The sequence below is a fragment of the Hydra vulgaris genome, chromosome 12 (assembly GCF_038396675.1).
Source record: "Hydra vulgaris chromosome 12, alternate assembly HydraT2T_AEP".
Lineage (NCBI taxonomy): Eukaryota > Metazoa > Cnidaria > Hydrozoa > Anthoathecata > Hydridae > Hydra > Hydra vulgaris.
Genome location: NC_088931.1, coordinates 1,362,325 through 1,374,631, shown reverse-complemented (window position 1 = coordinate 1,374,631; position 12,307 = coordinate 1,362,325). Strand labels below are relative to the sequence as shown.

Below are 12,307 nucleotides of genomic sequence, written 5' to 3'. Positions count from 1 at the left end.
AAGTTTTGACGCCCTTTATTTTTAATGTTTTAAAAATATGCATGAGGGGTCTTGATTTTGTAATTAATAATGCGTACGTCAAGGGCGGATACAAAGGATTATGGGGTTTTTTTTAGGTGGTGGGGAGCTTAAAGGGGAGGGGTCAGTGGTTTTGCGACGAACTTGTTACTAAAGAGTTACGATGTTTAAAAAAGGTAGGGGGGAGGAGGAGTAAGTCCAAAACGGTCAAAAAATGCGTGACGTAATTTGTTGACGACCCCTAAGAATCGTTTAATATCACAAAAAACACATCTGTATCTTTTCAACGACTAGTCCGTAGTTTTGTGCGTATATATAATATGGACACCCTTAAGTAAAAGTTGCAGTATCCGTTGTATCAGTGACGTCCATAAAATATATACGCAGCAAAACCACTGTTTTAGAACCCGTCCCATTGCACGTGTCGTCACTTATTTTAGGTGTCCCAAGAAGTCCTTACGGTCTTATCACAGAACACCGCAGAATAGCATTTAACAGAAAGATGACACACTTCCTTCCTTACCGTAGTTGCAATACTTGCTCAGAGATGGTTTTGAACCAAGGATCTCTTGTTTCTGAGGCAAGCGCGCTAACCTCAGAAACAAGAAAACAAGCTATATACTGATCAACACTACAAAATATTAGGAAAATAAGCCAATATTAATCAATTACATTACATTATTAAACAAGAGTGAGGGGGCGGGATATTTCGCCTCCTTGTTCGCCGTAATATCCAAACCCAGCACCCCATTTTTTCAAAAACGGAATAGCATGTTCTTCCAACATATGTAACTTCGGTGGCACTGAATCATCCGACCAATTAGCGTGATAAAACTGCATTAAATCAGTAATATGTGTATCTAAAGATAAATAGAAAGCAATAGTAAAGCAAATTTTTAATTTAATATAAATTTTATTTTGTTCTCAAACATACTATAAACACGTTTATATATTTACTTATAATTTCACTTCCATAATACCCTTTAAACTACTTATTGCAAAAACGGATTATAATTTTTTCAATAATAAAAGTAATTAAAGATTAATTTATTTATCGATGGGTTGGAAAGAGTTTTCATTAACCATTTAATCCCCTCGTGTCTAAAAAAACATACCAAGTTGTGTTAATTGAACTGCTGTTATTGAACTTTTAGAAGAGAAGACATTATAGCAATTAGCAAATTTATGAAAAAGTTGTTTATATTTGTTTCCAACTTCAACTGATCTTTCATGTAGACTTGTTCCAGCAAAGCCGTTATTTTAAACACAGATTGGAACAGAATTACATAGCTGTAGTAAACATTTTTTCTTAAAAAAAAAACATGGTCTATATTTATTTTGTTAATTTTTTTAATTTTAGTAACTGGGCCCCTAATAAAACTCCAGGGACGCCAAAAAACCTTCAAGCCCCCTTGAGTTAGAAGCCACGACTGGCACCTAGCTAGTCTAAAGGCACTTATTTTTTTTTACTAGGCACTTATTTTATTTACCTAGTCTAAAGGCACAATATTTATGAAAATTAAAAATATGTATATGTATATCTCTTACTCTCTCTCTCTTTAATTATAAAGATATATTAATATAGCACCATACTTTAAGCATTTTATGTACATGGTTTCCTATGAAACTTTTTCCGTGATATGCCTGACGTTGAACTTCAAGTTGTTGCAAAATAATCTCAATCTGTTGAGTACATGGTCCCTCACTTTTCTTTAAAATAGATTCTTTTTCTAAAGTATTACACTCTTGTATCTATAAAATAAACATAATTTTACTTTAAAAAATTTAAAAAAGTCATATTTACAGATGAAAATTGACATAATATTTTCTACTTCATCTGGATTAGTTAATATAGATGTAGCAAAATCATCACTAATTAACTCAATTTGATCATCAAGACCTGAGATACAATTTTTCAAAACAGAAATTTTTTTTTGTTTCAAAGTTATTATAAGGTTCAGATAAACCATTTTTGCTTTTTAATGATGCTGCCATCATAATGTCAACACCATGTATACATATATATATATATAGATATATATATATATATATATATATATATATATATATATATATATATATATATATATATATATTAAATATGCTAAAAGCAACTGTAAATCAAAATTAAAAAAATATAAAAAACTTACCTGATCTAGAGGTATTCTCAAGATTGGCTCTGTTATAACATTATTGGTATACTTAGCATTTTTCTTGAGACTACCACTTTCCATGAATTTTTTAAAGTCAATTTGAAGGCTTTCAATTGTGCGGATATCAATTACTGGTCTTTAGTTTCTGCAAATTATCATTTCGTCTGCTGTTGCATTACAGAACAAACAACATTATAATTAAATGAATACCAAAATTAGTATATATAAATATATATATATATATATATATATATATATATATATATATATATATATATATATATATATATATTCAGTATACCTGAGGTATTATCAGTTTATAAGTATACTTGAGGCTCCTGAGATGCCGTACAACGCACAAAGAAAGGCATAATCTCCAAAGATAAATACTCTGTTATAATCCCTATAAAATGTGTAAATATATATATATATATATATATATATATATATATATATATATATATATATATATTAATATATATATATATATTTATATATAAATATATATATATATACGTATATATATATATATATATATATATTGATACTTCAGAACATACTTATATTTAATTATTTGGAGGTCTTCTATTTGTTTTTGAAATCTTGTCATGGCTACTTTAATATTTACTCTGTAGTCCTTTGCTTCAAACATGTTAAAAAACAATCGTATTTTCGGTACTGTTTGGGTTTAGGGTATTGACAATCTGATAGCTCATCTTGAAACTACCCCCACCATAATCTCCTCCTATTTTTATTTGAATTTCTTTATCTGGAATGAACTTATGATGCACCAGATCATTACAACTAAAACAATATGTAAAGCTGTGGATAAACAACGAAAATAATTGTTTTAAGCAAAAAACTGACATTTGACGTATTTTTCTAAGATTAATAACACATAAAATTTTCTTGAAGTAATTAACATACCTTTCCAAATTTTCAAGATATCTCAAAATATGATTACGTAAATCAGTTATATAACCCCAAAGAGCTTCTTTAATTTCAAACTTTCCTTTCTTTTCTTTTTGAAATGTGAAAGGTGCATTTTCAACAACTATGTCATTTCCAGACCAACTTTCTGCAACCATTCTTTGTGAATCATTTGATGCAGTGTTTATACCAAATGTTTTAAGCCATCTGGAAAAAAAATCAAACTACAAAGTACAAAAAATGCACATACTAAGTTATTTCAATATAAAAATTATCATATTTATCAACTTACCTGGACATTATTTTAAGTTTTTCCCATGGAAGACCCATGTCTGTTTTCATAGCTACCATTACACTTGCATTTATTTCAGTGTGGGTAATCTTAGCACTTTTTAATATGGATTATCTGGTCTCTGGTGTAAAGGATTTTATTAATTTATTTGTTTGCTTTACAACTGAATCACCTAAATTGTCTGCTACAATTTCTAAATGATTTGTAATATTGTTATTGCAAAGTCGTATTGCAGATATTGATGCCTGGTCGCTTTTGACATAAGCTTTTGGTGTCTGTGTAAATACTATCGGCTGAAAAGTACAAAGTGCAATAATTTATTTTATAGATTATTTAATTTTAAATTTACAAGTACTATTACTGATTATTACTTAACACATAAAAAGCTTACTCTAGGACCACCACTTTTAAACTCAGCTACATTCTTTCCAGATTTTTCCATTTTTAGTGTAATAATATGAAGCGCTGCTTCTTCTAGTTCTAGTGGAATATTATCTTTATTTATTTTAAATACATCACTAATACTGATACTTTTAGGTGATGTTGCAGGTGATGACTGTAATGATGTATTTTCTTTATCACATTTACTTTTATGAACAAGATAGAACTCATATTCTTTTAATGCATTGAATTTAGTATTGCATAAAACACATACTAGTGTTAACATTTTGAAAAGAGCATCAGTTTGCTTACTATTCAACAAATCATTGTAATATATTTTTACTTTACATTTTGGGCAAAAAGTTTCATCAATATAACTTAATTTCATTTCTTTAGCAAGACAAAAAAACAGAACAAGTGCTCGTATCTTTTCAATGTAACAGGTGTTTGTGGTATTTTATAACATATAGAGCATAAACACAGCTCTAAGAAAAGATTTATATCATTTTTTAGCTCTAATATGTTAATATCTATATTATGGATAGGAAATAAGTTTTCTTTTATCGAATTAAACATAGCTATTGTCCAACACTTATTAAATTTACAAGTAATTTATTCTTTGGTGTTTTAGCCTTCTTTTTAATTAAACGTGTACTAACTGTCCCATTTTGTACTTCTTCAGCCATTTGACATGTTATACAACTTTTTTCATGTGGCAACCAGTTCACAAATATAGCAAGTGATGTTGTTGTTTTACTGCTGTTTGCATTAATTGTACAATAGCATTTATGACACATTTTTTTTGGATGAACATTATCTATATCTGCAATTTTAATCAAAAAAATATTCTCTATTTTGATTTTAGGGATATCATTCATTATATACTGCCTTCTTCCTACCCATTTTGAACAAATTCTGCAGAATTAATTCAAATTGTTGTTATGCTTTTCCATCTAAAAATAAAAACATAAAATATTTATGTGCCCAGAATTTAAATCAGTAAATCTTTCTTTCAATCACTTTTTTACAAATTTATATCTAGCAATATTATATATATATATATATATATATATATATATATATATATATATATATATATATATATATATATATATATATATATATATATAGGTACTTTGATAAAAAATTCAATATAATAATACAATTACAAAACTTATGCTGTTACATAGAGCTTAATAAGAGCTATCCAATGACGCCTAATTTGTCTGTTTATGTTAATTATGACGGAAGTTATGATTTTTTTTCTGCGTGTAAAAGTGGTAATTTCTGCTTTAGAAAATTAAGAAAAACCGTGACCAATATTTTGCGTTACTGGCACTAAACCTGCATAAGTAAAAAACCAACTGAGATAATGTAATAAAATTTAAAACAGTGATTCATCATTATTAGATCTTTAATTTATTACATATTTTATGGATCAAATAGCTTATTTTCATCTTATCAAATACAAAAAATAAAGTGGAGTGGGGGTGAATTTTGACGAGGATGCAATTTAAAAATTAATAGTTCACAAACTAAGTGCAAAGAAGACTAATTTTTCTAAGGTATATGACTCATTACATAAACTTCATGTTTAAGGTACAAATTACTAGTCTGCTGAAAGGAGGTTCATATAAATATTAATTATTAATATAATATTGAAAATCTTTTAAAATGGAGTAAAATTGACAACAACATAAAGTTAAACACAATTAATCATAAAAAATGATACGTTCAAAAGAACAAAAAAATTAAAATGCATAACTAAAATAAAATACTATTGTAAACATTTGTCTAATATTTAAATACCGGTAACTAAATGTAGAACCTGAATCAATAGAAAACTAAATCACCAAGAGCAACGTCAGCCAAGAGGCTATCTACTGGTATTTTAAAGTCTTCTGCATCATCTTCTTCTTCATCCTCTTTCCAATATGCAATTCTAAAACTAACAACTTTTCCAGTAACAGGTGGTAACTTCATAACTATTCTTCCCTTATAAGCTACTTCATTTCCCTTCTCATTCCATAAATGTTGAACTCTAGCTCCTTCAATTTCAACTGGATCCTCATTTAACATTTCTAATACTTTGACTCTTTGGTATTCTGAGAGCGAAGAGAAAATGGAATTATGTACAATATCTAAAGCATTGGGCGCCCTGCGAGTAAAAAAGTCTATCATGCCAAGGATTTTCTCAGCCCAAATATTATTAACAGGGGCACTAACTGCCTTATCTTGCATGAACTGGGTCGGTGTAGAGAGTTCACCAGTCAAGTACCTTGACAGCTGCCTTTTTAAAACTGTCACTGTAGCATTAGCTATCATTTTTAAAACAGAAAGCAATTGCTCCAAATACTTCACTTCAATAATGCGTAATGTAACCAATGTCTCATCAGAAATCAGTGGCGACCAATTGCATCTAACTGTGACGACAATAGAAATTCCGCCTCATCACAAAGTATTTCCACAACCTTAATTGCAGACTTGAGATACTCAGCCTAAAAATAAGTTATTTTTTATTAGAAGTTATTCTTTAAATCATAAATTAATACATGCATTAAATGTTTAAATTACATTGTAAGAATAAAAAAAATTGCATACCAATTCAAAATGGTTTCTTTTTTTTTCCTCTGCATAAAAAAGGGCCATCTAAGGTCCAGTTAAGAATTTGCCACAGAGTCCAAGGGCTTGTAGATGGATCATTATCTTCTCATTCTTGAAATCTCTTAGAAGAGATGTCCTCAGTAAAGTCGTGTTGTTGCAGTACTTCTCCAGATAGTTGACTAGTATTTGTCTGTGCCTAAAAACAGAATAAAACAAATTATGCATTTCCTATTGGAAAATCAAATGCATGGACTAGATAGTTGAATACCAATTGTCAGTAGCTGTATACAATGCTAGCTGAACAAAACAGTATGTGCAATCGGTTGCCAACATACCTTGGAAAAGTACTGCAAGATAATCTACTTTGCTTGAGAAAGGATTTAAATCCATGCGGATCTCCTTTGGCCTTGTATCTGAAATACAATAATGCAGACTTAAAATATAGCAAGCAATTAAACTCTGATTTTATAAAAAAAAAAGTAACAATATGCAGTTTGTTTACATTATTTGGGTCAAATACATAATTCAAACATTGACCTTAACTTTGAAATGCTGTACAAAAGATTTGCAGCTCTGCAATCTGACCCATAAGTGGTACTGGGTATTGTATCATTCAGCTTTACAAGTGCTTTCCTGGTCTCACTGGCTATTCCATCAAGTGGATGCAGATGACAGTTTAACTCTAACAGCTCCTTTTCAAGTATGCTGTTTAGCTTCACAACTGCTGTATGGTTAACCGAGGCCCTGTCTGTCTGTCAACGTTGACATTATTTTGCCCATTAGTTTTTTCCTTACATCAGCAATCTCTAATTTATAATATGCTGCATATGTGTTGGCTAAATCCTCAATGGTATCAGTAATGTGTTTTACATAGTCCTCTGTCTTGCCTCCTGGTAATTCTGGCTGTAAGGATTTGTTGCTTAGTAGCAAAATGAATTTGATTTATGTGACTGCCCTTATTTGTTGTTGCATCAAATGCTAATGTCACAACATCAGCATTTATTATTATTTATGCCACTTATAGCAGAGCAATTACTCCCATTTCTCTGGACATTTGCGCAATCGTTGAAAGATTAGGGAGATCTTGAGGCTTCAAATTCAGGTTACCAAGACTTGCACATGACATGATCACTTTAGGTATGGCATCTACAGGCACGTTGCTTTCAAAACAATGGTAAACAACCAGACGCAATGAGGCATTGAAACTTTTCTTCTCTTTTGTAAAAATTGAACCCTTTTCAATTTGATTGATGTCACAGTTTAGCTGGTCTATGGTAATATCATTTTCTTTCAATGCTAAGTCTTGAGCTCTAAGTTTTTTTTCTAAATCTAAAATAGTAAATTCTAATGTCAGGATCTTCTTCCTACAACTTTTAATTTCTTTAACTAAACTTTTGCATTTGGGGTTCAACTTTTTCAAAGATTTTGTTAAAGATATAACATCAGCTTCATATTTTTGGGCCTTCAACTGATATTTCGAGATCCGGCTTGAGGTTCTTTTAATGAGTTGGTTCACTCTCTTAACTTGAAAAGTCTTGATTGTTGTTTTCTCTTTTTTTACTGTTTTGATCACTGTCTTAAGCTTTTTGTTTTGAGCAAGTAAGGCTTTATTATAAAGTTTCCTTTTTTCACAGGAATGAAATTCTCTGTTAATCCTTGTCTTTAATAGAGACATAGAAAGAGGTGTCTTTGGCTGAACAGGTAGAAGTGATGCCCTGGCTAGTGGAAACTTGAAGTCTTCACTTAAAAAAACAGCTATCCCATCCCAGCTATAATGTATGTGTCTTTTAAAAAACTGGATTATTTCGTTAACTCTCAGAATTGATAGTATTAATGATGAAACTTAACACTCATTTTTATTAAATTGCTGAATTAAATATTTAGCTGTTTCTGTAGCATTTCTGTTCTGTTGTAAAAAAACATTGTACACAAAACCAATTGAAAGTAGTTTACACTTGTGGGAACCAAGAAGATCTTCAAAGTCTTTTGCCTTTTTAATTATTTTCTCCATGTCACAAAAACAAGTTATTGTAAAAATAAAAAAAAAGGGATTTATATATTTAGTAATTAACAAGGTAACTTAATAAAAACAAAGAAAAACTACTAAGTATTAATTTTTAAATAAATCTTATTTATCGTAGATTAGCAACTAATCTACGATAAATAAGACAGCTATTTCAATTATATTATTATTGATTTATTAATTATTATGCCATTTAAGCTAAGCACAATTTACTACACTTTATTATCATTATAACTAAGTAAAAAAAAATGTCAAGTTTTATGAAATTAGAATTCAACCATATTTTGAATAAATAACAATAGTAGTTTAAGAAACTTGTGTTTAAAACATTTATTCTAAATTGGATTGTGCAACACCACAAATGCCCATTATTGGTATTAATAACCGGTTACTTGTGGGTAAGTTCGTTGGGAAGCTTTTATTTTTAAAATTAAGTAATTTATTTACATAAAAAATACACAAAAGTAAATTAGATACATACATCCTTATGCAAATTTAATAAAAAAATGACTATAATATAAATAGTCTAAATAAATGGTTATAATTTATGTACAAATAAGCGCATACAAATAAGAAAAAATTATTCGAACGCGCAAATATACAAACAATGCTTCCAGACATTTTATAGTTTAAAAGTACAACAAGAACATCGCTGAAGCAATTAAAATATTTAATAAACTTAATTTAAATATTTTAAAACTTTATAAACTCAATTTTCAATTCTACTTTTTAAAAAATTAAACGTTTTAAATTTTTAAACGTTTTAAAAGTATAGAGTCAATTTATGAATTTTATTAGAGTCAGATTATAAATTATTTGGTTGTTGTAATTTGGCAAAACTGCTAGCGAAATTCAGCGTGGTCGCAAGTTTTTAATAAACATTCGCAGATATTTTATTAATAACTTTTACAATGTCTTTTACTAATATTCATCAATAAATTTTAAATTTCATAGTAAAATAATTTAGATTTCAAAAATTATGACCATATAAAGTTTAAACCCCCCTCAATTTGAGGGGGTTTAAACTTTATTTGGTCATTATTTAAGTTTTATATGGTCATTATTTTTGAACGCTGAAAGATAGTACTATGAAACTTATAATTTATGAATGAATATAAGTCTAGTTGAGAACAGTACAAAAAATATTTCATCAACTTGTTGCTCTCACGTTTTGGGGCAGGGGGGTACAAAATTTGGGGGCTTTTTTGTTCCCAGCCTCCAATCATCGCAATTTTTTGCAAAGCATCCTTATTTGACATAAGTATAAACATATAAATGTTTGGCGTTTGCTCCATGTCTGGAAGTTAGCTATCTCAAAGACCAAAAAAAGCTGAATACGGCTCTGCCTATATACCGCACAAAAAGAGGTTTGAGTGTATTTAACAATAGTTTCTTGTTAATATTTAATTGCTTTAAAGCAAACGAGCAATTATTTTTCATTACATTCGCCGGCGGGAGGCACGTAATTCCGCCTCCAATTTGACGGCTGCAGCCAGTTAGGAGGCAGAAGCCATTGAGGCGGCCTCCAAATGGCTTTGCCTCCAAAAATTCTTCTGGTGACGGCAACCATTGGCTTCTGCCTCCTAACTGTAAATATTTATGTTTATCTTATTCTGATTTTAAAAATGTGATAAATTGTTGTTTGATTCATCTACGACATTATAAACATTACCCAACATCATTTTTATTGTTATGGAAAAGTTTGGATGATAATGTCTGAACGTAAATGGGGATTAAGACGATAATTGTTAAAGAAACCCATCTTGTGTACCTTTGACCAGACTAGGATTTTGTACCTTTGACCAACAAAAACTAAAGAAAATATGTGACTTTTTCTAAATAGTCATAAAAGTTGATTTTATTTTAAAAAGTTAGTAATACTATTAGTAATACTGAGTATTGTAACTTCTATACACAAGTCTTCCCAAGATTGCAAGGATTGATTTTTCTAGTTTTTTTTTAGACAATTAGGATTGATTACATAATAGTTAGATTTGTTTTTTTATTAATATAAGGTATGCCAGAAGTTGTTGTACCTTTGACAATTGACTTCTTTTTTTAAAACGCAGGAAAAAGATACTTCTTGGTCGAATGAAAAAAAAGTCCTAAGTATAATTTTTGGGCAAAATATGAGAGAATATTATATAGTTTGAATGGTTTAAATTTACTTAATAAACTACGCAAAAAACGCCTTAAACCAAAAGTGGTCAAAGGTACAACAGGTTCCCCTACTCAAGGGGCGAATTAAGTGATCGCGAATGAAAAATTCTGGTCTTAAATTTTTAATTTCTTCAAAAACCGTGACTCAGTTTTAATGGATCTTAAAAATCAACTTTAACTAACTTCATTAAGACTCTCATAACTTACATGTTTAAAATGTTACTTTTAAGAAACAGCCTTTAATCTTACATAGCTATTTTAATTTACATAGCTAGGTAAAATACAAATACAGGAAAAGAAAAGTAAATGCAGGATTCAAATACTTAATGTTATATGACAAAAAGTTAAGGAAATATAAATAAGTTAAATAAAGTACATCAAGTATCAACTACATCAAACTTTGATGAAGTTGATATTTATGTATGTAGCTTTGATGATCAAACCTACATCAAACCACTAACTTCATCACACTACGAACTTCTAAAGTATTTACAATTACACGAAAACATTGATACTAGGGGTATGGCAACTTAAACTCTTTTATAATTTTCATTGGTCGATTTTAAAATTTAGGCGCGTTTTTTTAGCAACGTGAAACTTGACAACAAAAAGTGGAACAACTTAGATTGCTATCTCTGATTTTATATTCCTTTCTATAACAAAGTATAGAATTGTTTTAAAAAAAAATTTATTTTATGTCAAAACTTTTTTATCATAGAAATATAATGAAATTTTTCCTTCAAAACATCCCTCTTCTTTTAATAAGTGACGTAGCATAGGAGGAACAGCACTCCCTCAAACCTGTCATTACGGCCCCAAAATTTTAAAAACCTTCGATTATTAGTTATTACTAAAAAAAATCCTCAAATTTAATGAAGGGCCCTCTAAAATTTGAAAAAGAGTCCCTAATTTTGCTGCCTTTAACCCCCACCTCTCTCACCGGATTAAGGGGGCGTAACGGAAGCCTAGTAAAGGCTCTGCTTTTGAGAAATTTCTTCAATTAAAACATTCCAACGTCTTCAGGCAATTATTTTTAAATGCGTCACTTGTTTTTCCCACTGTTAGAATCCGACTCAGTTAGCAACATTTAACTTTTTTATAAAAAATAAATACTCCAAAAAATAAATAGTTATTCTACAAATAAAATTACACATGGGTGACGGGGGGCCATGGTAGATCAAAAGTATGGGGCATGGGCAGGGCTGTAGAGAGCTAAGACAGGCCCCGGGGCAAATTTTTTTGCGGGCCGTACTTTGGCTGAAAATACGCACCATGTAATGCCGAATTTGCTCAAATAGTTTGTTTTTTTTTGCTCCCTCTTTTTTCTTACGTGTCCTTAAACATAGCCGGACCCCGTTACAATATACCCTTTGAAAAGATATATTTGCAAATTGAAAAGGTTTAAAAACTTTTAAAATTAAAGGTTTAAAATATATTAAATTGAAAGCGTAGTAGATAAGCTTAGATAAATCAAGAGAAGTGGAAATACTTGTTGTAAATTCATTTCTTTGTACTAAATGTTTAAGCATTTTAATGTGCTCTTTTGTAAGATTTTTCCTTGTTTTTAAATTGACATTGCCTTTTTCTTTTCCATCTTTAGGGTAAACATTTGTGTATTAATAATAATTGTAAATAATTAAATTTAAATCTAGATAAGTGAATAATTGGATAAATAATAATTTAATCAGCCAATAAATTTAATAATAAAATTAAACAAAGATACTTAAACAAAGATACTGATACTTA

General features: G+C 29.5%; 1 protein-coding gene across 11 annotated transcripts; it reads right to left on the bottom strand.

The window, feature by feature from the left end:
* Window positions 1–659: 659 nt before the first annotated feature.
* LOC136087752 (uncharacterized) lies at window positions 660–9,203 on the bottom strand. Of its 11 annotated transcripts, none has more exons than XM_065811179.1 (13): window positions 6,916–9,203; window positions 6,714–6,791; window positions 6,376–6,574; window positions 5,584–6,272; window positions 3,785–4,727; window positions 3,394–3,686; window positions 3,099–3,308; window positions 2,732–2,975; window positions 2,473–2,574; window positions 2,169–2,338; window positions 1,612–1,770; window positions 1,134–1,326; window positions 660–878 (listed from the first exon to the last, which is right to left on the bottom strand). In XM_065811179.1, the coding sequence occupies exons 5-6, from the start codon at window positions 4,160–4,162 to the stop codon at window positions 3,504–3,506; spliced, it is 561 nt and encodes a 186-aa protein (XP_065667251.1). In that variant the 5' UTR covers window positions 4,163–4,727; window positions 5,584–6,272; window positions 6,376–6,574; window positions 6,714–6,791; window positions 6,916–9,203; the 3' UTR covers window positions 660–878; window positions 1,134–1,326; window positions 1,612–1,770; window positions 2,169–2,338; window positions 2,473–2,574; window positions 2,732–2,975; window positions 3,099–3,308; window positions 3,394–3,503. The 11 variants fall into 8 exon arrangements, with proteins under 11 accessions (XP_065667251.1, XP_065667256.1, XP_065667257.1 ...); XM_065811185.1 differs by having other exon boundaries at window positions 5,603–6,272; window positions 6,916–9,149; XM_065811177.1 differs by lacking the exon at window positions 1,134–1,326.
* Window positions 9,204–12,307: the final 3,104 nt, after the last annotated feature.

Excerpts from the sequence above, each read along its gene's own strand:
- LOC136087752 (XM_065811179.1), bottom strand. The coding sequence starts at position 4,162 with ATGAAATTAAGTTATATTGATGAAACTTTTTGCCCAAAATGTAAAGTA. Across the intron at positions 3,687-3,784 it reads TTAAAAGTGGTGGTCCTAGA|CCGATAGTATTTACACAGAC; the intron begins GTAAGCTTTTTA and ends TGTACTTTTCAG.